General features: G+C 42.0%; 1 protein-coding gene across 1 annotated transcript in view; it reads right to left on the bottom strand.

Annotated features, from left to right (window-relative positions):
• CFAP299 (cilia and flagella associated protein 299) overlaps positions 1 to 26826 on the bottom strand; it is a 521421-nt gene that overhangs the window by 6512 nt on the left and 488083 nt on the right. Inside the window, exon 5 of the mRNA XM_044279374.1 lies at positions 10458 to 10587. Within this exon, the coding sequence (XP_044135309.1) occupies positions 10458 to 10587 (130 nt within the window). The remainder of the gene's footprint in view (positions 1 to 10457; positions 10588 to 26826) is intronic.

Genomic DNA, 26826 nt, shown 5'->3' with positions numbered 1-26826 from the left:
TACTTAAAAGGTGCATTATTGAAGGCAACAGAAAATTGCATTAGACTTGTCAATAAAAGCAAAAAAAGGAAGAGACCACTGTGGTACTCAGCAGAAGTGGCCCAAATCATTAAAAATAAAAAGCTAGCATTTTGTAATTATAAAAAAAAAACAGAGCAATGAAGATAAGGAAATCTACAAGATTAGGCAGAAAGAGGCCAAGCAAGTTATAAGAACTTCTAAAGCGCAGGCAGAAGAAAAACTAGCTCAGTCTATGAAAAAAGGGGATAAGACATTGTTCAGATATATAAATAAAAAAAGGAAATTAAAACAAGGAATAACTAAATTAAAAACAAAGGACGGGAGGTATGTAGAAGAGAATAAAGGGCTAGCCGACTGCCTTAATGAATACTTCTGTTCAGTTTTTACAAAAGAAAAAGAAGGAGAAGGACCTCCACTAGAAAGGATGACTAATAAATCGTTTGATGCATGTGTCTTTACAGAGGAAGATGTTCTAAGTTTGCTGTCTAAAGTGAAGACAAATAAGTCACAGGGGCCTGATGAGATACACCCAAAATTATTAAAAGAGCTTAGTGGTGAGCTGGCAAAACCGTTAACAGATTTATTTAACCAATCATTAGTAACAGGAGTCGTCCCGGAAGATTGGAAATTGGCAAATGTCGTGCCCATTGACAAGAAAGGTAGTAGGGAGGAATCGAGCAACTATAGACCAGTGAGTCTGACATCAATAGTAGGCAAATTAATGGAAACCCTATTAAAGGATAGGATTGTGGAACATCTAAAATCCCATGGATTGCAAGATGAAAAACAACATGGGTTTACTTCAGGGAGATCATGTCAAACAAATCTTATAGATTTTTTTGACTGGGTGACTAAAATAATAGACGGTGGAGGTGCAGTAGACATCGCATATCTAGATTTTAGTAAGGCTTTTGACACTGTCCCACACAGAAGACTTATCAATAAACTGCAGTCATTGAGCATGGACTCCCATATTGTTGAGTGGATTAGGCAGTGGCTGAGTGACAGACAACAGAGGGTTGTAGTCAATGGAGAACATTCAAAACAAGGTCATGTTACCAGTGGGGTTCCACAGGGATCTGTACTGGGACCAATTTTGTTTAATATCTTCATAAGTGATATTGCAAAAGGCCTCGATGGTAAGGTTTGTCTTTTTGCTGATGACACAAAGATATGTAACAGGGTTGATGTTCCTGGAGGGAAACGCCAAATGGAAAAGGATTTAGGAAAACTATAAGAATGGTCAGAACTCTGGCAACTGAAATTTAATGTGGATAAGTGCAAGATAATGCACCTGGGGCGTAAAAACCAAAGGGCAGAATATAGAATATTTGACACAGTCTTGACCTCAGTATCTGAGGAAAGGGATTAAGGAGTAATTATTTCAGAAGACTTAAAGGTGGGAAGACAATGTAATAGAGCAGCACGAAATGCCAGCAGAATGCTTGGATGTATAGGGAGAGGTATAAGCAGTAGAAAGAGTGAAGTGCTTATGCCGCTGTACAGAACACTGGTGAGACCTCACTTGGAGTATTGTGCGCAGTACTGGAGGCCATATCTCCAGAAGGATATAGATACTCTAGAGAGAGTTCAGAGAAGAGCTACTAAACTAGTACATGGATTGCAGGATAAAACTTACCAGGAAAGGTTAAAGGACCTTAATATGTAACGCTTGGAAGAAAGAAGAGACAGAGGGGATATGATAGAAACTTTTAAATACATAAAGGGAATCAACTCGGTAAAGGAGGAGAGCATATTTAAAAGAAGAAAAACTACCACAAGAGGACACAGTTTTAAATTAGAGGGGCAAAGGTTTAAAAGTAATATAAGGAAGTATTACTTTACTGAGAGAGTAGTGGATGCATGGAATAGCCTTCCTGCAGAAGTGGTAGCTGCAAATACAGTGAAGGAGTTTAAGCATGCATGGGATAGGCATAAGGCTATCCTTCATATAAAATAGGGCCAGGGACTATTCATAGGATTCAGATATATTGGGCAGACTAGATGGGCCAAATGGTTCTTATCTGCCGACACATTCTATGTTTCTATGTTTCTATGTAAAGTGACTTCAGACCTGAACTGGTCCTTAAAAAGTGGGTTTTGGCAATTTTCTTAAACATTTTAAGAATTTCTTCTAAAATTCAAATCCTAACGTCCTAAAAAAATAAAATGACATTTACAAAATGATGCCAGCATAAAGGAAACATATGGGGAATGTTATGTAATAAATATTTTATGAGGAATCCCTTTCTATTTTAAAAGCTGAGAAATAAAAATTTTGAAAATTTGCATTTTTTTTTTGTAAATTTGGGATTTTTTCATTAATAAAGGTGAAATATATTGACTCAGATTTATGACTATCATAAAGTACAATGGGTCACGAGAAAACAATCTCTGAATGGCTTGGATAAGTAAAAGCGTTCCAAAGCTATTACCACATAAAGTGACGTATGTCAGATTTGCTAAATTAGACCTGGTTAGGAAGGGGGCAAATGGCCCGGATGTAAAGTGGTAAAGTTCCCTTAAGGGACTTGAATATGAAATCTTCAGATTGTTTCTCTATTAAAATGCAACTAAGTACTATTGCAGTGTATTGTAGATTCGATATGTTTCTATGCAGCCCTGCTACCTGCAGGCCTCATCTAAAGATAGCTTTATCAGAGTGATTGCTCCTCATTTGTGCAGAGGCAGATGAGAAGCTGGCTTAATTATTATCCAAGTCATGTCCCAAGCCCTGTTTAAAAAGTTAAACATTGACTTATACGATTACCTCAAATCTGATAGAGTAGGAGGCGGAGCTTACTAAGAGCTCTACCCTCTTCCTAGAATTCCATAAGGGAGTTTTCTGGCCTATAAGACTCCTCACTCCATTTAGACACTCTCCATAAGGAGATATTGTATTCCCCTAATCCTGACCTAGGCATCTCACCAAGTTGAGCCAGTACTCTCTGCTCTGCGCTGATGAGGGGAAACCGCCTTGGAACAGTTGTCTGCAAATAAGAGGCTGTATTATTTATTATCCAAGTCATGTCTCAAGGCCTGTTTAAATGATCAAATATTGACTTATAGGATAACTATCTCATATCTGGTGACATTAGAAGCAGAGCTTGCTAAGAGCTCATTTACATACCCTCTTCCCTTTTGAGACATTCATTGTCATACACAATTCATTTTGGAAGCATGTTAGCTTTTTTGTCATCCAAATTACAAAGGTACTGATATGTCTCCCAATTTATACTGTAGAACCCATTGGACTCTCCCTACTTCTGAACTGAACAGGGCACTTCTCTATTCCCTGAACAAAGAAGAGATGTAGGAGTAGAAAATAGTGCAAACACATATGCAGGGTTGGACTAACCAAGATAACAAATGAATCAATAAAGGTGATAACCCCATTTGTTATTGACAGCATGGATAGCTCAGTGGTTAGCAGTGTAGCAATTAAAGAACTGGACTCCTAGGTCCTGGTTTAGAATTTGATCTAGAGAAGTATCAAGCACATTTTATTTATTTGTTTGTTTCTAGTGTGTGGCTTAATCTGTCACCATCATTAGCCACAAAATATTGTAATTTCAGGTTTCCGTGAGCATACTTTAACCTATAGAGCTTGACGCTAATTCTCATATATTTTAACGCTGATTCTTTGGCTAGATGACATGACTGGCCAAAGAAAAAAAATTTGCTTCCACATATGACCTTCATTTAATAAGTAGCATCTCCTGCACTATCTTATTAAATTCCCATAGACTTTGATGTAGCTAGACACTGTTATTAGGTAACTATTGAACAAACTTTACTACAGTTTAATAAAGAATGGAATTCATTAGATGAACATTTATCAAACCAGACAGTCAGAAAGAGAAATAAACAGGAGATTAATCATTCTTCTAGGAGGCAAAAAACAACTGAAACATTCCGTTTATCTAGGGTACTGACAGATAATTCATATATACTGCTCTTCAAAAGATATGTCCTTCCATATGGAATTAATGAGAGCCATTGGAGGAAAACACTATGCCAGGTTTGTCTCCTTCTCCGAGACAATAAATAGTCTCTATGTTTATGCAATGGATGGTGTACACATTTATCATGAGTAGGTCATTTTACTGTTTAGAACTATCATATTATCTATGGAGATGGGCAAAAGTTACAAATCAAGAAAATATATAGGCATGAAGCAAATATTTTAGGATGGATTGTCGTACTCCCATGTACAGGTGCAAACCTTATTCTGTTTTGTTTCTTTTAAGAACATCTGCTTAGTCTATTTGAAAAAAATCTATATGAAAGTAGTCTGCAGTAAATGCAAATTCTATAGTTTTATAGTTCTACATGCTAGATCCTCATCATGTAAATGTAATAGATGTAATCTTAGTAATCTTTCTGATTATGGAAAATCATTTCATAAAGTCCCAGAACACAGTTCTTAAGTGGTTGTCCCTTCCAGAGGCAATTTGGATATCTTGCTTTAGGACTTGGTGGCTCTGATCTATACGTTTATGTGGTCTACTGCTTTGTTCCATTTCACAATAATATCACATACAGTTGACTGGTACATATCAGAAGTTTCCCAAACTGACCTGTTGCTAGTTGTGACCAGGTTTACAGTCACTCAGCTTTTTAGTACTACCCATATTACTGCTATTACTTCTTGCATTGTGACTGCATGACTGTGTGCTTGGATTTATGCACCTAAAGGTATGTTTGAAACACCTGAAATTAAGTGTAGATGTGTTCATATACTTTTAGCCATATAGTGTGAGTATCTGGATGTCCATCTTCTGAAATCACAAATTGTAAGCACAGTCTGTTTTCCTCTTCTATAGCCATAAGTCTAAAACGTTTGTGGAGATCAGAAACAGTGGCCATCTTGTCTGTGGGTTGTGTACTGCAACTCAGTTTCATTCATCTGCGTGAGACTGACCTACAATACTTTGCACAGTCCATAGACAAGTGTGGCACTGTTTCTGGAAGTAGCATAACTCCTGTACAGTCTGTGGCAATGGTCGCTTTCACATAGATTTGAGTATTATAATTAGTGTTGAGAAAATCAATGCATCTGAAGTGGAATTTAATCCAAAATTTAGGAAAATGTTTATTTGCGACAAATGCGAATTTCCTCACGCTTCTAAATGGCTGCTGCACATGATACAAAGTGAAAGTAAGAATCCCTGGAACGTGATATGACCCATAATTCCTTCCAGCCAGCCAATCAGCAGAGAGCCATGCCCTGTGATGTCACATCCCTATAAAACCCTCATCCCTCACAGTCTCCACCATCTCACTGTGAGATGAACTTAGGGAAAGATGTGACAAGCGCTTATGTGCTAGATACAGTGTTTCAGTAAGCAGTATAGGGAGATCGTAAGTAGAGTTTTTAGACACTGTAGGGAGAGCATAGGGAGACTGCAGGGACAGTGCAGACTGAGTGTAATCGCCGTGTGCATCTTGTTGAACTGCTGCCACAGTCCATGCTAATCTGTTAGTTTATACATAGAATTATTGTGCCTCTGTATTAAAGGGTGGTCTAATATATTGCCGCGTGCATCTTGTTGAACTGCTAACACATTCTTAGTTCGCACATTACTCATATAGTTACTGTAAACTATAGCCATCAGACAGTTGCCTGGGCCCTCCAAAGTAATGGGCAGTGGCAAAAATGTGTCTGTAGCTGGCACAAGTAACAGCAGAAGAAGCGGTGGTAGTAGCCAGCAGTCATGTTTTGACCAACAATTCAGCTGTACTGGAATGACTGACTCACTCTTCAAAATCCTCTCAAGTGACAACAGATACACACAGCCAGGAATCGGTGGGTTTCTCTGGCACCATGCTTAGTTGGCATGACACAGAAACTGCCTCTGTGCCCTCATCTATCCTGAACCTGCCTCTTGCTTTTGCTGCTTCTACTACAAGCCAAGTAATGTATACCATCAGCTCTGCTCCACTTTGCAGCAAGGATATGCTCTGTGAGGACAGTCAGCAGTTACAGGCCAGCACAGACTTGGAGGAGAGGTCTGCTGTGGATTCCTCTAGGTGTGCAACTACCGATAATGACAGTCAGGTGGGAGCACATCTTGCAATATGTCAAGGACATGTGCAAGAGACAGGTGAGCGTGACAAGTGATGACCAAACAGATGTAGATAACGATGTAGCCGATTGCACTTGGGAGACGGGTGAAGAGGGGGCATCGTCATCATCAGGGGGAAAGAATGGTAGTGTGCCCATAAGACAGCAGGGTGGAAATGTGCTTGTGAGACAGCAGGGATGAAGCATACCTGTAAGTCAGCAGGGTGGAAATAGTGGGAGATCTGCAGCCATATGTCGGAGGGGTACACTGTCTGCTACTCAGGAGACTACCTGTCAGAAACACACTAGCAGTGCATTAGTTGATAAAAGCAGTGGCAGATAGGCATCACACAGTGTTGAAGGGAAAATGCCATACTTGCGAGTGTGGGAATTTTTCACCCAGTAACTGGGAGGACGTTAGTGTGACAGTATGCAGGATATGTGGGCAGAAGGTGAGGCACAGCTAACGTTGGCACAATGGCCCTGCGTCCACACATGGAGCATCACCATAAAGTTGTGTGAGAAAACTATGCCACTCATTTAGTGTTACAGCCTGATGCAGCAACTGTTGCATTTTCCATCAGCCCGCACCACCTCTCCAGCAGGCAGGGCTCGACAATGTCAGCAGAAGGAAGCTGTTGTTCCTTTCCATTGACTTCAATGTCATCTATTGTTCCTGATGCTCCTCCTCCTTCTTTTCCTACAACTCATCACTTGTTTTGACAGAAATCGATCACCAAGGCGATTGCAAAAAGACAACAGTATATGTGCACTCATCTAATGGCACAGAAGCTGAACATGCACCTGGCCAAGTTGCAGGTACCACAGTCCCTCCCTTTCCATGTAGTTGACTGCACAACTGATGGCTTGTGCCCAGCTAAGGTGAAAAGCCCCAAGCTGACGTTACTTTTCCAAAAAGCTGTACAGGCCCTGCAAATGTACATTGAGCAGAAGGTGGGCCAGTCCGTGGACCTTTTGGTGTCTGGCAGAGTTCATGCCAGCGCTGATGTATGGAGTTGTAACTATGGTCAAGGACTGGGTGCATGTGGTTTGAGACCAGGCACACCAGCAACTTGGCCAAGTGATGGCGATGTCGCCTCCGCGTTGTAAAGCTGGGAATTCTCTTTGCCAACTGGAGATAGGAACCACAGTTACTGATAAAGGGGAGAGCATTTTGTCTACGCTGCTTCAGAGAAAGCTGACCCATGCACCCTGCATGGCACATGTCTTCAAGCTCATTGTCAATCGGTTCCTCAATACTTCCACTGAACTGCAAGAGCTGTTAAAAATGTCCAGGAAACTGTGCATGCACTTCAGCCACTCTTACCGTGCAAAACACTCTCTCTTTGAGCTGCAAATGCTCTTCCCCAACATCGCTTCATACGCAAAGTTTCAAGCCATTGGAACTCCATGCTCCATATGTTAGACTGCCTGTATGAGCAGAGGAACGCGGTCAACGATTTCTTAATGTTGCAGATGCACAGGTCTACTCCCCGCTCTAACCTCCACGTTAGCCAATGGCAGCTCATGTGTGACATATGCTGTTTGCTCAGGCCATATGAGGAGGCCAATTTATTTGTCGGCAGAACTACAAGATGAATCATGTCATTCCACTCCTTCACTTTCTGGAGGTCATGTTGACAAATCTTATTGGTGAGGGGACAGAAGATATGGCACCTCCATTCCATGTCCACCTGAGCTCCGATGAGGATGCACTGGCAGTGGAGGAGGAGGAGGACATAAACGTTCTCCAGGAATTTTATGCACAACTACGTGGTTTAACTGCCCAAGCTACAAGAAAGGAGCAAGAGGAGCATGAGGAGCTGGAGGGGTGAAGACGAGATGAATCAGATTACCCCAACATACCATGGCAATATGCAGTGGAGATGGAGGCAGGGAAGTGGCCAGATGCATGCTGTCATGTTTGTGTAGTGACAGCCACATTGTCATGATTTGGCAGAGGGATTCCAGTCATAAATGGGGGCATTTTTTTTTTTTTTTGAGGGATGCAAAAATATAGACATGCTATGTAGTCAGTTGGTCACTGCCTATGAGCAGCATCACCCATCCTCAGGAAGTTCTGACCGGGGGGACCCTTTGCACTCACGTTTCACTGCCATGACTTGATGGGGGGGCAGGAGCAACACCAGCTACATATGCAGCAACTTCAGTCTGGAGCCTATGATAAGCAGTTTTCTTCAGCTGCCTACTGAAGAAACCACCTAGCAGCAGCAGGAAATGCAGCAGAACCTCAACCAGCAGGTGGTGGCATACTTGGACTGCATCCTGTCACCCATGATCCAAGATCCCCTGGACTACTGGGCATGCAAATTTGAAATGTGGCCACAACTTGCTGAGTTTGCCCAGAGCATGCTTCCCTGCCCAGACAGTAGTGTGGGATCAGAGCGGGTATTCAGTGTGGTGGAGGCATAGTTGCCCCTAGGAGAACTTGCCTTTCCTCCCAAAATGTTGAGAGACTTACCTTTATAAAGATGAATCAGGCGTGGATCAACCCGGATTTCCAGATGCCGGTTGCTGATGCAACAGTATAAATCATTCTGCCACTAATGATCATACCTTAGTGTGCTGCCACACCGGAATATTCTGCAAAATGGGCTGTTACTTCTGACCATGTGCTGCTGCCACCATTCGGATGCTGCCACCCGCCTGCTGACTCTACTGCCATTTCTACAATGGGGCTTCTTGGCCTACTAATATGTACTTGTTAAATTTTTTAAAGGCTATGCATGCCACTGGGCCTTGCCATCACACTGCTGTTTTTGGGTTCTGATACTAATGTGATCCGCCACCATCTTGTGCTGTATGCCACTGCTGCAGCCCCCCCTCCCCACTCTGTCATGGGTCAACTATAGTCACTGTCACTGCTGCTTCCCCTGCTCCCCACTCTGTCATGAAGCGACTATAGTCACAGTCATTGCTACTGTCACCCTCCCCACTCTGTCATGGGGCTACTATTGTCTCCGTTACTGCCACTGCTGTTGGACCCCATCCCTTCTCTGTTATGCTGCCACTATTGACCCTGTTTGTCCGTGTTGACATCACCATTCTTCTTATCCATCAGAAGAACGAAAAAATAAACAGTAATGTGAACACAGGCTTACCGCCTCTGCTGTTGCCCCACCTCTCCACTCTGTCATGGGGCTACTACTGTAACTGGTACGGTCACAACTACATTAAAAGAACATTTTTTTCTCTCCACTACTTTATTGGTGCTAGCGCCATTTCTTTATTTTGTTCCATTAAGGAGCCATTCGGACACAGGTCCTGCAAGGGCTGCACAGTTTTTTTTTTTGCTTTACTGAAGGGTGCTGACTGCTTTTCTTTTTTTTTAACAGAAGGGATTAGCTATGAATCCTGGTGCACTGCACAGTGATGTAGATGGTGATAAATTACACCTGCCTGTAATACTGACGGCACAGTACCTACTGAACGAATGAATGTGGGTGCACTAGAACGTAATGCACATGGTGATACACTCTCCCTGAAATCTTCCTACAATTTAAGTTTCAAGCCTTCACACTGAGATTGGGCCACCAAGTGGGAGGAATATGATTAGGAAGAATGGCCTGGGTATAGCTGATTTATTGCGTTTTGTGACAAATTAATTCGGAATAAATCACATTTCTTGTCGAAGTTCAGCGAATCAGCCAAATCAAATTTTTCAAAACTCTGCTCATCTCTAATTATAATTCAGGCTACTGAAACTGCAATATAAGATGAGTGACAAAATGGGAACGGGTCGTTGTATACCTGGCAAAATGGGTTATTTTGGAAAGAGTCTGGAAAAAGTCTGTCAAAAAGCTCTGTCCTGTTTTAACATACAGTCAGATAGACACATCATCAGGATGTTTTAAAAGAATCAAAGACATTTTATTTGGGATGACGTGTTCACTGGAAAGGAAGGAGAGGGGACAGAACTTACTTTCTAAAGGGCATTTATCACTATAACTACTGTATAGTGTTAGAAAAATCTCCACCTGACATTTATTTGCTTTCATAGCGGACTACTTGATACTTATGCGCATTTAAAGGTAACACAAAAGGAAAATCCCATGATGGATTCTCCTTAACACAACCTAAAATAACAGCGAGTGCATATTTATGTGTGACTGAGGCACGAACAATGAACCTCTGAGCTTTAAAAGAGCGTACAGATCCCTCATTTCAAGCAGATTCTTAAATATATAAACACACAAAGGAGTGACAATATTAGTCCTCAAGTTTCTAAGTGATACCACTTGTAAAGCCATGAAACACAGGCAGTAAAAACAGTCCAAAATCCTTAAAACATATGGTAATGTGAGAAGAGAAGTGAAAATTGCCGCTTTGCTCAGGGAAAAATATTTACCTTAGGATCCACGTTTAGTATTTTCCTGTCCCGCTTATTTTTGAACAGTAATCCAGATGAATTTTCTGCAATCACTTGGTAATTTGGACTTGCATTTGAAGTTGAAACATGGGTTTCCCAGTTATAGAAACTGCAAAAATGGAAAGAAAACAAAAAAGGTAAAGCAAGACCCTCAATAAGTGGGTCTGACCCTATCCTATAATGGATATGATTTATTACCTTTTAAAATATTAGCATTGTCTTATAGCTGCAACAAATATATCATTTTTAATCTGGAGTGACATCTGTATGTCCCTGTAGGACACGTCGGACCTGGTGACTGCTAGAGACCACTGTCTCCAATGGTCTCAAGGTCTGTGTTTGTTAGACCTGGACTAAAGCAGTGTATGCCCTTAATGGGGTCATTTATGAAACTGGTGTAAAGTAGAAAGTCCTTAGTTGCCCATAGCAATCATTCAGATTCCACCTTTCATTTTGGACAGTTCCTTTGGAAAATGAAAGGTGGAGTCTGATTGGCTGCTATGGGCAACTAAGCCAGTTCTATGTTACACCAGTTTGATAAATGACTCCATAAGTTTCTGCACATGGATCCTTGGAAAAAAACAAAGATGAGAAAAAGATCATTTACTTTTATGGGTCCTGGTTCTGTCCATGTGCAGTCTGCTGCATATGCAGACAGCACACAGATTGTGTGAATTAGGTCTTAGACTTAAAGTGGTTTTCTGTGATCTTTTTACTGGTGACCTATCCTCTGGATAGTTAAAAAAAAATCAAAGATGGTGGCCAGCACACCCAGGTAGATCTGGTGGTGTGTGCACGTCTCCAGGGGAAGTGGTTAGATTCCCCTAATAAGTTGGATATCCACAAAAAATAATAAAGAGAGTATGGAGACAGCACATCCTTTCTGTGAGGCTTATTCCAGATGCGACGTTTCGGCTAATATACTTGAAAAAGGCTTGTTAGCCGAAAAATCCCATCTGGAATAAACCTCACAGAAAGAATGTGATGTCTCCATACTCTCTTTATTATTGTTTGTGGATATCCATCCTCTGGATAGCTCATCAGTATCTGATCGGTGGGGGTTTGACATCTTGAACCCCCCGCCGATCAGCTGTCTGAGAAGGCACCATTGCTTGCAGTAGTGCCGCGATCTTCTCACAAGTTTCTTTTGGCCATGTGATGTCATGTTCATTGGTCACATGGCCTAGGCGCAGATCTGCCCCATTAAAGTCAATGAGGCCGAGCTGCGATACCAAGCACAGCCGCTAACAAATGGACGGCACTGCACGTTCAGTAGCTCTGGTGCCTTTTAAAACAGCTGATTGGTGGGGGTCCCGGGAGTCAGACCCCCACTGATCAGATACTGATGATCTATCCTGAGGATAGGTCATTAGTGAAAAGATCTTGGACAACCCTTTAATTGTGGAACAGGACTGGTTTTATTAGCCTATGTTGTTTAATACAGCAGTAATTATTACAAATACACAAGCAAGGTCGATCCTCTTACATTTTGATCCTGTCTGACTTAACTGTAAATGTGGATTGTAAGTAACACAGTAATCAACATCAGACAGCAGTGCTTAATGAGGTCTGGATTCACACGACACTCTAAAATGACTCATAATTGGTTTTGTGGTCTGACAAATGGTTACTCATTTTGTAGCCTTCGTGGGAATAAAATATACACCAGTGGACATAATCCAAGGTCACTCTTAATTAGTATGTGAATACCACATGTAGCATACACAGTGTGAGATACATGGTTGTTCCATTGCCTATGTCGGTGCCTCTGATTTGCCATAGAAAGGTCATTTTTCAGAACAAGAGATAACTTGAGGGTGACTATTCGTCTTTTTACAACTCACATCATCCAAGAAAGACATCAAAGACGGAATAGAGAAACAACTGCACATCTTCCCTGGAGTTTTGCACATGATTGCTCCCATAAAGCTGAATAAACATATTTTGCAATCGCAAATGCTTCAGACATTACAATAATGTTAACCAGAAACATGATCGACTGTAGATGTGAGAGGCATGTAAGGACGGCTGCCAAGTACGGTGCATGCACTTGTCTCATGAAGCTAAGAGCTGTGCTACATGGATTACAAACGCATGGACCGTAACACTGCAGTCAATAGAAGTCAAATTCGAATTACTGCTTCCTGTGACTACAGAAACTAAAAAAAATAAAGACAAAATAATGGGGTGTACAGTATGTAAAATTTCTCTTTACATAAATCTTCACCATTCATTAGCATTGCTTATACATGGCTTATATATAATATATCTACATTACTTTTTCATATTGTAACAGATTTTTAACTGAATACAGTCAACGCACAGAATAGGTGCTGTTGATGGATCTTGTTATTACTTGTTCCGGTGTAAATGGGATATAACAATTTCATAACAAGGACAACTCAACCTATTTTACATAATTGTTCATAATGTTTCCATAGACTAAGCTACTTAAGGCTACTTTCACACTTGCGTTAGGAGCGGATCCGTCTGGTGTCTGCACAGACGGATCCGCTCCTATAATGCAAACGCTTGCATCCGTTCAGAACGGATCCGTTTGCATAACTGTTTATTTCAGATCTGATTTTTCACTTCGGAAAACTCAGATCCGACAGTATATTCTAAACACAGAAGCGTTCCCATGGTGATGGGGACGCTTCATGTTAGAATATACTGAGAACTGTGTACACGACTGCCCCCTGCTGCCTGGCAGATGCTGCCAGGCAGCAGGGGGCAGACCCCCCCCCCCCCTCCTGTATTTAACTTATTGGTGGCCAGTGCGGCCCCCCCTCCCTCCCCAGTATTAAATATGACCAGTGCGGCCCCCTCCCTCTATATTTATTGGTGGCCGGGCCAGTGCGGATTCCAAGTATTGTGAGCAGTGCGGCCTCCCCTCTCCCCCCCTAATTAAAATCACCCCCCCCCCCCCCATCATTGGTGGCAGCGGAGAGTACCGATCGGAGTCCCAGTTTAAATCGCTGGGGCTCCGATCGGTTACCATGGCAACCAAGACGCTATTGCAGTCTTGGCTGCCATGGTTACTTGGCAATAAATACAAGCATTATACTTACCTGAAGAGCTGCGATGTCTGACCGGCCGGGAGCTCCTCCTACTGGTAAGTGAAAGGTCTGTGCGGCGCATTGCCTATAGCACAGACCTGTCACTTACCAGTAGGAGGAGCGCCCGGCCGGTCAGACATCGCAGCTCTTCAGGTAAGTATAATGCCTGTATTTATTGCCAAGTAACCATGGCAGCCAAGACTGCAATAGCGTCTTGGTTGCCATGGTAACCGATCGGAGCCCCAGCGATTTAAACTGGGACTCCGATCGGTACTCTCCGCTGCCACCAATGATGGGGGGGGGGGGGGTGATTTTAATTAGGGGGGGAGAGGGGAGGCCGCACTGCTCACAATACTTGGAATCCGCACTGGCCCGGCCACCAATAAATATAGAGGGAGGGGGCCGCACTGGTCATATTTAATACTGGGGAGGGAGGGAGGGGGAGGCCGCACTGGTCATATTTAATACTGGGGAGGGAGGGAGGGGGAGGCCGCCGCACTGGTAATATTTAATACTGGGGAGGGAGGGGGGCCCGCACTGGCCACCAATAAGTTAATTACAGGAGGAGGGGGGGTCTGTACACAGTTCTCAGTATATTCTAACATGAAGCGTCCCCATCACCATGGGAACGCCTCTGTGTTAGAATATACTGTCGGATCTGAGGTTTACGATGTAACTCAAATCCGATGGTATATTCTAACATAGAGGCGTTCCCATGGTGATGGGGACGCTTCAAGTTAAAATATACCATCGGATCGGAGAAAACTCCAATCTGATGGGGACTCCTGACTTTGCATTGAAAGTCAATGGGGGACGGATCCGTTTGAAATTGCACCATATTGTGTCAACGTCAAACGGATCCGTCCCCATTGACGTGCATTGTAAGTCTGGACGGATCCGTTTGGCTCCGCACGGCCAGGCGGACACGAAAACGCTGCAAGCAGCGTTCAGGTGTCCGCCTGCTGAGCGGAGCGGAGGCCAAACGGTGCCAAACTGATGCATTCTGAGCGGATCCGCATCCACTCAGAATGCATTGGGGCTGTACGGATCCGTTCGGGGCCGCTTGTGAGAGCCTTCAAACGGAACTCACAAGCGGAGCCCCGAACGCTAGTGTGAAAGTAGCCTAAGGTGTGTATTAACATATATTTTTTAACTATGACGCACCTGACTGTATGATGCGCCAAGGTTTCAGAGAACAGAAAATTGGAAAAAAATATTTCATGTCAATTCAGCATTAATAATACTGTATGTGATCTTTATTCTATGTACAATTTTAGCAATATAAAATATGCATAGTTTTTTTGTGTTCTACTTTTGCACAATAAAAAGCTGTTAAAAAAATCTTTATTTTTATTATTCTGTTGATGGAGCTGTGTGAGGGCTTGAATTTTGAGCTGGGTGTTTGAAAAGCATTGCTTTGGGCTACATACAGTTTTCTGATTGTTCTTTTTTTTAAATAATTTAAAATGATAATTTATGGTTACAGTGAAAATGTATTTTCTGATATTGGATATGCCTTTCATGTAATAACTGTTATCACTATTACTGCAGCATGTAACAGGTATTTCTAGAGACATGGTACACATATTTTACGCAAAAGATTGGGAATAGACAGCATAGGGCCACTGTTAAACAGGGAAAGGAGGAGCTACATCTCTCCTCCTTTCCCTGCAATGTGTCAGCATGTCCCCACTGCCTCCTCTCCTTCTCCATGCTGGCTGACATGAGTGCTTACTACAATGGGTGGCTGGGGGCTACTTCAACCTGCTTTATCTCAGGCTATAAGAGACAGATCTTGTTTCAAAGCTAAAAATCTAAAACAAGCTCTCATTCATCCTTGTTTCTAAAGGTTCTATCTCTAGCTATACCCTGGTTAGCACTGTGATCCTTTTCTTATTTTAAGGTTCACATTGCTAGCTGCTATACAGCCTGAGATAGTGCCCTTAGTAGCTTCTGGCATTACTGGCATTGCTTGTATATGTCACATGGCCGCTAAGGTAAATGATTCACTGTAGCCAAACAAAGCCTGGTGGGGAGGATCAGAGAAACTGTGCTTGGATGGGCACTGGAGATGAAATAGATGAGTATTCATTTTTTTATTATTTTATCACAATTTATGCCTTCACTGACATTTGTTGCAATAATTCAGACAACCCCTTTAAATGCATATACATTTAAAGGGTGCATGGTATCAGTATTTCAGATTTGGAAAATACACTGCTTCTTTTTCTTAACAGTAACACTGCCCACAGAGTGCCTACCAAAGAAACAGCTCCAGAATGCTTATGGCAGAGACAACCTATAGCATGTCAGAGATGCCTTCTTGCAGTGCCAATCTAATTAATTGAAAAAGAAACGTCCTCTTATAGTGCCTATCAAACATAAAATTAACGAACTAGGCAATTTGGTTGATTTGAAAAACTGAAAAACATTGTATATTAAATCACTGAAATTCAATATTATTCATCAGAAATCAGTACATTTAGAGAAAATGATATGAATTAATGAAGTAATAGCAGATGCTGGAATGGTCCTCACTAAAGATGAGCGAAGTTATCAAAAATTCAATTTGGCTGCTTAGCCGAGTTTCACAAAGAAATTCAATTTGTGACAAAATACTTTGTCATGAATCATATTCCATTGTATGTAGCAGGCCCCTGTCATTGAACCCCTCAGATGCCATATAGTTAATAATTAACATTTATACATTTAGTAGGATGTCTTGACAAAAAGCCCAAGTGTCCCCTTGCAGGGATTATCTGTGGGAAAATCTTTCAGTAAGTGCCCAATTTTCCTGCAGCAACACCACAGAAGAAATGAAGCATTACATACTGAGAGGCACTAATAGGCTATATGAAAATTTGGAAAAAGTAAGAAAGAACAGGAGCACTCGGCTATAGGTATACAGGAGCGGTAAAGCACCCGATAATCTAAGTTGTGATATGAATAAATATATGGTATAATGGTACCAAAGTTCATCTCTGAGGCACCACACGACAAGCGAAACTAGCTGATGATTACCACTACCTCTTCTCTTTTTTTGCAACTGGATATAATTGCTCTTTGATTGCTCTCATACCATATGGTGGACTCTAGATAAGTTGTCAATTCATCAAATGACTACCAACCAAATGTGCCACTTCTTGTGATATCTATATATCATTGAAGCAGCCATTATATTGAACTTGATAAGTCCTATATACAGTATCAATGGCCTGATTGCTAGTGATGGGCCCCATTTACTTTAATGGCAGGCGAACCTGGAAAACCTTCAGTTTATATTTGCAGTCACTAAATACTTACTAGTAGTGCACAACTAGTCCCACAACATGGGCAGTGACATACTAAAATGGGATCAATGACACAAATTCCCACAAAAAATATGTATTTTAATCAGGGGCCATTTTTATGCATCTTAAAGGGAAATTCTCAAAAATGTGCCCTGCTGGAGCCTAGAATAATTTTATTTTAGGCCACGGTCAATGCATAAAAGTTTTACTGGAGGCCACTGGAGTACAGGCCCCAAACATTAGGCTATAACCCTACAGAAAAGATCAAATAATTATGTAGCTGAAGGTACATTAGGCGGTCACCGTATAACAATTTTACTGTTGGCCAGTTAGATCACAGGCCCCAAAAATTATGCATTCACTGTATAGAAAAGATCAAATTATTATGTGGCTGGAGGTATATTAGACGGTCATTGGATATCAGTTTTACTGCAGGCCAGTGGAGTACAGGTCCCAAACATTAGGCAATTATCGGACAGAAAAGATCAAGTGATTATGTGGCTATATTAAACGGCCATTGGATAACGATTTTACTGTAGGCCAGTATAAATACATGTCAAATACATATGTTTAAAAGAACTAAAAATATAAAATTGGATTAAAAACATGGCAAAACGAAATCCCCCCTCTTGAATAAACCCCAAATGATAATAGGTGAAATTCGATAACATGTGGTCATCACAGGTGTTGAATTCTTCCGAGGCCCCAACAATTAGGCATTCACCGTACAGAAAAGATCAAGTGATTATGTGGCTGGAGGTATATTAGATGGTTATTGGATAACAATTTTACTGCAATCCAGTGGAGTACAGGCCCCAAACATTAGGCATTCCCCGGACAGAAAAGGCCTTTTATGCGGCTGTATTTACATAAGACAGGGACCATTATTTGTTCTGGGTGGTGGCGGATATGTGTGGGCTGGCATAAGGAAATTCAATTAAACGTGGTCGTCACAGGTGTTAAATTCCTCTGAGATCCATGCCTCATTTATTTTTAGAAACCATCCATGCACAGCACCTGTATAATTTTGCTCTGTTTCAGGACGCTCAGCAGATTGGCATCATTGTCGCACACCACTTTACCAACTGTCAAATTGAGCGGGGTTAGCAACTGAACGGCCTGTGACTGCAGAGCTGAAAGCAGTGCAGGACCAGTGTGGCTCTTGGCTTCCAGGAACAACAGCCGCAGGACAGCATGGCAACCTCTTACCTGGCACGTTGAATAGATTCTGGGGAGATTGGGGGGTGCAGCGGAAGAGGCGGTAGCAATGGAAAATAAGGAGTCACCTGAGGAGGAGACGGAGGATGTAGAAGGAGGAGGAGAAAAAGAGGCAGGCCTGCATGCAATCCGAGGCGGTAACACCAAATACACATGGGTGCCACGGTTTGCATGCTTGATAGCCATCAGAAGGTTCACCCAGTAGGCAGTAAAAGTTATGTACCTTCCCTGCCCGTGTTTGCTAGACCATATATCTGTGGTCAGATGTATCTTGGCACCGACACTGTGTGCTAGAAATACATTCACTTGCCGCTGAACATGGCCTTATAGCTCTGGGATGCCCTTCTGGGAGAAAGATTTCCTTCCGGGGACCTTCCATTGCGGTGTGCCAATGGCAACACATTTTCTAAAGGCCTCTGAGTCCACCTAGTTCACAACCACTGACATATGAGATCACGGAGTAGCCAGCAACAGCGAGGATCACTGTCGACAGGGCTGATATGGGTACTGTCGACAGACCGCTGGGTGGCGGCCTTTGCTACCTCCTCTTCCTGATCCGATGCCAAGAATGGCTGCGCATCGGTAAGGTCTGGGAATGGATGGGAAAATAAGTCCTCTGAATCGAGTGGAGGGTCTATGGTGGTGGTGGTGGTTTCTTTGGGGGTGCACACAGCAGAGAGTGAGGAGGGTGCAGATACAGAGGATGAGGAGGGTGCAGAAGCGGAAGGCTAAGGGAGCCACTTAGCCAACTTTGGTGCGTCCTTTGACGTAATCGCACGCACCTTATCCAACTTCCCACTTAGGCTCTGGCCTGTTGCACCTGCCCGACCCCTACCACCCCTGCGGAATGGCCTGCCTCTTCCTCTGCCTGTCATTTTCAAAATGACCCTGTGACAAAGTCCCTATAGAAGAGCAGTATTTGTGGAAGCAGGTATATCGCAGGCCTCAATCAATATTTGGGGGAAGCCCGTATATCAAACCCCTTAATCAATATTTGGTGGAAGCCGTTGTATCGCAGGCCTCAATCTATATTTGGTGGAAGCTGGTATATCGATCCCCTCTACCAGTATTTTGTGGAAACAGGTATATAGAACCCCTTAATGAGTATTTGCTGGAAACTCGTATATCAAACCCCTTAATCAATATTTTGTGGAAGCCGGTGTATCACACCCCTCAATCAATATTTTGTGGAAGTCGGTGTATCACACCCCTCAATCAGTATGTTGTGGAAGCAGGTATATCAAACCCCTAAATCAGTATTTTGTGGAAGCAGGTATATCGCACCCCTTAATCAGTTTTTTGGGGGGCAACAGGTATATCACACCAGTTGCAATTAGTTATTCAAATAGCGTTTGTCTCTCTATCTAGCTGCAGTATCTCAGCAGAACCGCACACAACTGCTGCACAATACAAATGCACTATAATATACTTTCTATGTTAGAAAGTATATTATAAGTATATCACACCCCTCAGTATGTTACACCTATCGATAGAACACCTATACTAGTCCTTAAAAGGACTTTTGTGGCCCTATTAGCTAGAGTTTGGTGTCCCTATCAGCCTGTCCCTGCTCCACACAGCAACCTCTCTCTACACTGGCAAAAACAGAATGTAAAATGGCTGCCAGATCGGGTTTATTTATAGGGTAGGGGGTTTGCCAATGTGCTGAAATGTCTCAATTGGCTGTTCTGTCCCACCTGATGGATGTGTCATGGGTCAAAGTTCGGCACAATGCAAAAGAATATTGCGCCTGCGGACATTGTCATATGTTCGCATGTTTGGAGAACCGCGAACGAGCAAAGTTTGCTGAGAAATGATCGCCGGCTAGCTCTACTTTTATTTTTTAATGATTATTATAGGGGGTATTGATCACCACCTGTGATCATGTATGTCTTGTATGTTTTTTAATAATTGTGCCAGATTTATTTAATCTACCTATACCGTATTAGTCCACCTATAACCAGATAACTGAATGCCCCTCTCTTCTTTCTTTGTTTTTCCAAATTTGACATATACGACAAAGAGTGTGTTGTGGGGAGTGCACCATCCCATTCTTGGTTAGAATAGTTTGAGCCACTATTACCTCCTCGCTTGAGGTTATATGAAAATGTTTTTATAAACTAGACAACAATTGCTGCAAAAATATGGAATAATAATGATTTTTCCAATATGAAATACACTTGAAGACGTAAGGCATTGATGTCTTGCAATTTTCTAATGTCATATGTAAAAAACAAACAATGAGGATTTAAATCAAAATGTATTTGAGAAAGCCAGCAAGTCTGAAGCCATGTTTCAAACACCTTAGGTGTGGTCTGATACTCTGATACTAAAACATAAATTAAAGTAAATTCAAACCTGCTCTGGAAGGAATGATACAAAGGAAACAGAAGGTTATGGGAAATGCCTCTGGATAGAAGATCGATGAACTGGTTGGGAAAAAGAATGAGCCAATTTAAACATGGGTAATTTAAATCACTGCGTCTGAATGAACCACTTCCAAGGTTATTTCCACAGAACATTTGATAAAGATGTTATTAACTAAAAATGTGGTTTCATAACATAATCTTTCATTTCTAATATATCCAAAGAATAATTGCTGTAGATATACATTTCAGTAATAGAAAGATATATCCATGCTACATCTACCAGTCCTATTACAAGTTGATATTAGGTTAATTTGAAATGTAATAAATTATATTACCCAATAAGTCGCTACCGCTTTTGATGTACCTGGTGTACCAGCTGTGAATGCCAAGAAACCCCTACTATCATCCCCATGACAAGATAAGTCTATTTGGTTCCACATAACCACTACTATCAATTTGTTTTGATCACATGAAGCCAAAAAGTTCAAACCTTTCGGCAATTGATAGAAACTGGGACTATGTGTCTCCATGGTAACAGACTACAAACAAACCATGTGTAGAATGATCCTGCAGTCATATGGTCATCTATCCTCTACTTCTACTAAATGTCAATTTAACAAATGTATTTAAGTGAGATGTCAAATTAGACTATCCTATCAGTTCTACCCTATCTATTTTATTTCTTGTGGGAAGCGCATAACCATTTGGAGGGGCTATGAGGAACTATGCTATAGGCTACAATGTAACCTTTAAAGTCAAGTATTTCAGCTGTCAAGTATACTGATATGTTGTTACAACCAGACAGCTGAGAAGCTCTGACAGAGGCCTTTCAGAACCTCCTCCTTGAGTTCTCTTTGTTGTGCTGTTCAGTTCCTCATCTCGTTAGCCTCTCTCAGCTGTCATGGAGTTGGACTGATTGCTTCCCTTTAAATCCCTCCCCATGGTGCATTGCTGGGTGGCTTATACTTCCTCCTGGAGTGTGTGTGCATGCTGATCTTGTTTTCCTGTCTGCTACAAAGTTAAGTGCTGAACATTTATCTGTTATTTTCTGTTTGCTGGATCCCAGGTGACCCTGACTCCCTCCGTGTCTGGAGTAGGGAGCCGGTGGTCGTGTCCCCTCACTATTGTAGGGTGTTCAGGGGTTATATAGTCGAGGTACGTGGATATGCAAACCTCCACCTTTCGGATCTTTGCATAGGCTGAGCAGCCAGGGATAGTCTCAGGTCTTGTGCAGGGGTCTCCCTTTTGGTTCCTTAGCTTTGGATCCACTCAGTCATATATGCATGTTGCTTTGTCTTGTTTCCTGTACACCGTCCGTGACATATGTACAAGCACGCAAAAGAGGCTGACAAGTGGAATTCCCCCACGATAGTCCCATTCACCCCTAAAGATGCCACCAGGGAAAATGGGATTCTGCATTAGAGTTTATCCCACCATTTCATTTAGGATCCATCATGTTATAATATCTACTAGGGGCTACTGAGCTAGATTTGGTTTCCAAGGAAAAACTGCAATAATTAACCAGTCATATTTCATAGGATTGTACCTAATTATTTTACATCTGCAAGATTAGGAATTTAGAATTTAATTGACTTCAAAGCACTTAGTAAAATAAAGGCCTTGTGATGAATAATTACTTTTTGCATGTTTTTAATGTTAAATTACAATTTTGTATTAAACTTCAGTTTTTTTTCTAAGTAAAACGCCACATAACTTTTCCCACGTTATTTTAATAGGCCTTTTATTAATTTTTTTCCCATACAAATTTACTGTCCATCCCAGCTGTGACAGGAGTACTTTGGAGGTTCTGCAGAGCAGATATATTTCCCCAAATGTCTGCTAAACTCAGATGTATATTTCGTAACTTTACACTAGTTCACACTTTGCTAAGGTCACAGAACTTTGAAGGTCAACAAAATGATTGATCTCTTCAGTCCACTTTGAATTTATGGCAACACTACACAAGCAAAATGTCAGACGCTGATGAACAGATATGGTCATAGAACTCATTGAGCATCATGAGATTTAACTGTGACACCAACTGGAGGTCACCGAAAAGAGACTATAAAGTTTGAAAATTAAATGTTCACAAATTGTAGCTGCCAAGATGTCCATATATGCTTTGGAAGATGTCTGGCAGATTGAGGGGTGTTGTCATGAGTGAGTTTGTATTAGTATGTTGGAAAAATTAGAACATTTCCCCAAATAAGCAATTAATATACAAATTCATTGAAAATAAAAAAAAATTGTGTAAGAGGAATTTTGGCCACACATTAGTGACTTTCTGAGATTTTCTGCCATTTACGCAATTGTTCAATATGGGAAGGGGTGGGTCCTCCTCAGCCCGACATATATCAAACCTGGTGTAAATTGTAGCTGGTGTAGATTTAATTTTGTGGTGCCTGGGCAGCCAAAGATGTAGTACATTTCTGGCGAAGTGTGCTGTATACTTAGTGAATGTAAGTTTAGATGTTAAACCTAATAAAAAATATAGCTGCTATTACTATAAGAGATGAGCGAAGTATTGGAAAATTTGATTCAGCTTTTTCGCAGAATTTGACCCAAAATTTTGCTTTGCGACAAATTACTTCATCACAAAGCGCATTTCTTTGTAAGTAGTGGGTGCAATGATAGGGAGCAGCCATTGCGCCACCCCCCGTCATTGTACCCTCTCAGATGCCACGTTCATACATGATTGTGGCATCTGATGTACATAACACGGTGTAAAATAAAAATTAATAAATAAATCATACTCACCTTATCCATTTGCTTGTGAGGGACAGTCCGCTGCCATCTTGCTTGAAGATCTGGCAAGAAATCTTGCACGGGCCGAGAGGACTACATCACACTGGCCCGTTGCGAGTAAATGGAGCAGATAAGTATGATTTTTTTTTGTTTTGTATTTTGCACTATTTCTGGTTAAATCGATTCGCTACCAAAAAGCACGAGGAAATTCGGCTTTGCAGCAAATCAAATTTATCCTGAAATTCGGATCAAAGCCTACTGCGTGGACTTCAAGTTGCTCAACACTAATTACAATAATTACTATTCTAATGACTTTTTGATAACCTCACCAATAGAAACTCTAGTGTCCAGGGGCTTACTATTGGTGTTTTGTGGAAAAATAGTGACCTGCTTTTTAGACTTTTTTTCTATATGAATTTGAGCAACATCAGTGATGATGGGGAGAAGCAAATGCACCAATGGAGGGGAGGATAGGAGTGGTAAAACCATGCATAGTGAATGGAAGACTTGCCTTTTCTTCCCTCGGGGCACACCCTAGTGTTTACACTCCTGCCTAGTGGTAGTTGGGGTTCCCTTGATTGGCTGGGTGCAAGGCAGGAATGCAGAGCTGACAAATGGATGTTGGAGTCAATAAACCAGGCCCATTGGTTGTAATAAATAAAGTATTTTTTTTCCTGAATTGATGATAGGGATAGTAGTACATGTAGCAGCCTAATTCCAAAGTAGATCATAGTATGGTCTCCTCTCTATAGCTGTGTATGGCCAGCAACAATGATGGTAATTGTAGTAGCCCCTAACTCTCATTCTAAGGACACTTTACAGTCTTTCCAAATAACCACAGGCATAAAACTCTGTAATTGTTAACCCTTTCTGCATATTTTAGATCTGGGTGGCCAGTCCATTTCATATTGTGTTAGGTGCTGAAGGCAGAAATCCTCTCAACAGCAGCCAAGTCTCAATGTCATAAATGAGTGAATTTATTTATTTATTTTATGCACTTATATAGCGCTACTATAATCCGCAGCACTTTACAGACATTAACATCCAACTGTCCCCAATGGGGCTCACAATCTAAGTTCCCTATCAGTATGTCTTTGGAGTGTGGGAAGAAACCGGAGTACCTGGAGGAAACCCACACAAGCACAGGGAGAACATACAAACTCCATGCAGATGTTGCCCTTGGTCGGATTTGAACCTAGGACCCCAGCACTGCAAGGCACCATGAATACCTTGAGGTCAGAATCCTGCAGGGCCTGGGTGATTCTGGACCTTCCATAGACATCTGATATCTTTCTTTCAGGGGTATTCTGGTAGTAGAGCAGCGTCTTTGGCAGCTGTAGTCTCAGAGACAGAAGTTCTTTGTATTTGGGCCTGGTTTGCAGGAATTTTTACACACACACACATACATCCTTCCTGTAGCTAGACTCACTGACCAGAGAGTTTGGCTAAGTCCATCACTCTGATAGCTTATACGCAGTGCATAAAAAGATGTGCTTCAAAAACAAATGATATTTAACTTTATAACATTACACTGACCCTTTTAGCAGTAATAAACCCTTTGCAGTCACCCTTTGGGGCACTGCAGAAGTCTGCAAAAGCATCATGGTGTTAACATGGCTATGAATTGGTGATGTTAGGCAAACAAAAATGAACAACTTGTCATTTGTAGTTTGCTTTTAGCAAAAAACGCCCCACATATCGCATCAATTACCAAGTCACATCGGTAAGTGACTTGCCGCAAATTGATATAGTGACATCACGGCATAAATCAAGTTTAAGATAGCTGCTCTGCACGGCAGGCAGCCATTTTAACTAAGGACTTTTTCCACCCCCCTGCAGCCCCGATTGCTGAGATTGGCCGGTCTGTGAAGATCGGCTTATCGCAGCGGCGGCAGTATTGTTTACTAATTATGGTGCTGCAGTGGGAAGTCATATGGAGGTGACTGGTGCCACAAGGTCAGGAAGGGGACTCCACTGTTTGTGGTCCCCTGCCAGCAATGCGATTGGCTAGAACAACACTCCAGTCAATGGCAGCGCTATAGCAGCAGAGGGAAAAGGAAGAACCTCTCTGTATGCAGCCATTCTAGCTAGTGACTGCTTGCAGAGTGGTTATGTGCTTCTCTGTGCTGCTGCTTTGCCTGCTGGGACTTGTAGTGCCCCACCACAGCAATCAGTACTTATCCACTGAAAAGAAGAGATGAAGAACATCTGGAACTGCTGAAGTGAGTTTTTTGCTCATCTGCAGCAGTTTCAGATGCCTTATTCATCCTAATCCCCTTATACCCCACCCAACCCCTGCCTGCCCATTTTGTCTTTTTTCCAGCTAAAATTATTCTGTGTGCGAGGTGTGACTGGCAAGTGTTGGTCAGTGGGTATGTGTACAGAATGTATTCAGCTGAGGAGGCATATGCATATCTTGTCTCTGAAACTGAGTCTGCCAGCGAGGGAGAAGAGGATGCCCCATTCCTTTATTCCTTTTCCTCATCATCAGGGACCCTCAAGTAGACACCTCAGGACAACAGCTGAGGCGGCCCCCAAAGTGGTCCCATTTGGGCTCCACCCCCTAAATAATATCAGCCCCAAATTCCTCAGTTTGTCTGCAGCTCAGGAATCCAGATTGATGGTGCGGGCTTCACAGAAATAGATTTTTGCTAAATCTTTTTCCCTGAAGATTTCATTAATTTGAAGGTGGCGCAAAAAAATGTATACGTCCAGCAATTCATTTCCCAGAACTTCACATCATAATATGCAAGCCCACTGATGTGGAACCCTGTAAATGCAGCAGAGATTATGACATTTGACTGTCTAATTAAAATTAGACCCATCCTGGACCACTTGAACTCCAAATTTGCAGAGGTGTACACCCCTGAAATAGATATTTGCATTGACGAGTCCCTTGTATATTTTAAAGGAAGGTTAAAATGACGCCAGTACCTGCCCAGTAAGAGGGCACAGTATGGAATTAAAATGTACAAACTGTGCGGGAGTGGCTCTGGGCACATCTACATGTTCAAGGTTGATGAAGAAAAAGACTCCCAAATTGAACCCCCAGAATGTCCCTTGTAGTAGGAGTTAGTGGGAACAGAGCATGGGACTTTATTCACCAACTGTGGATAATTATTATTCTAGTATTCCCCTATTCCCTAAACTTCAGAGGTACTGTAGTGTGCGGCACAATATGCAAAAAAACAGAGAGGCCTCCCTAGTTTCCAGAGTTCCCTGGTAGGGCAACCACTCAGAAAAGGTGACAGCAGAGTTCTCCTCCATGAGAACATGCTGGTGGTTATGTGCAAGGACAAGAAAGATGTATTTTTACTGACCACAGTTCATAGGAACACCAGTTCCTCTACCCATGTGCGAGGTACCACAACTACTACCCCTAAACCAGACTACATTCTAGACAACAACAGAAATGGGGGGGGGGGGGGGGTTGATCTTTCTAAAACCATACAGTGCCATGTAAAGCTAAGGTGTAGTACAAAAAGCTGGCTGTGCATATTGTACAGCTGGCACTGTACAATGCATATATGTTATATCAATCTACAGGCAAGACGGGAAAATTTGTATTCAGAGCTCTTTTTCAAAATCAAGAAGGGGAGGGCCCCAGTACTTAAGGAAGTTATGGTGCCCGTGTTGTACCAGGGCAACATTTCCCTGTTGAAATCCC

This window comes from Bufo gargarizans, chromosome 1 (genome assembly GCF_014858855.1).
Source record: "Bufo gargarizans isolate SCDJY-AF-19 chromosome 1, ASM1485885v1, whole genome shotgun sequence".
Taxonomy (NCBI): Eukaryota; Metazoa; Chordata; class Amphibia; order Anura; family Bufonidae; genus Bufo; species Bufo gargarizans.
This window is presented reverse-complemented; position numbering and strand designations above follow the sequence as displayed.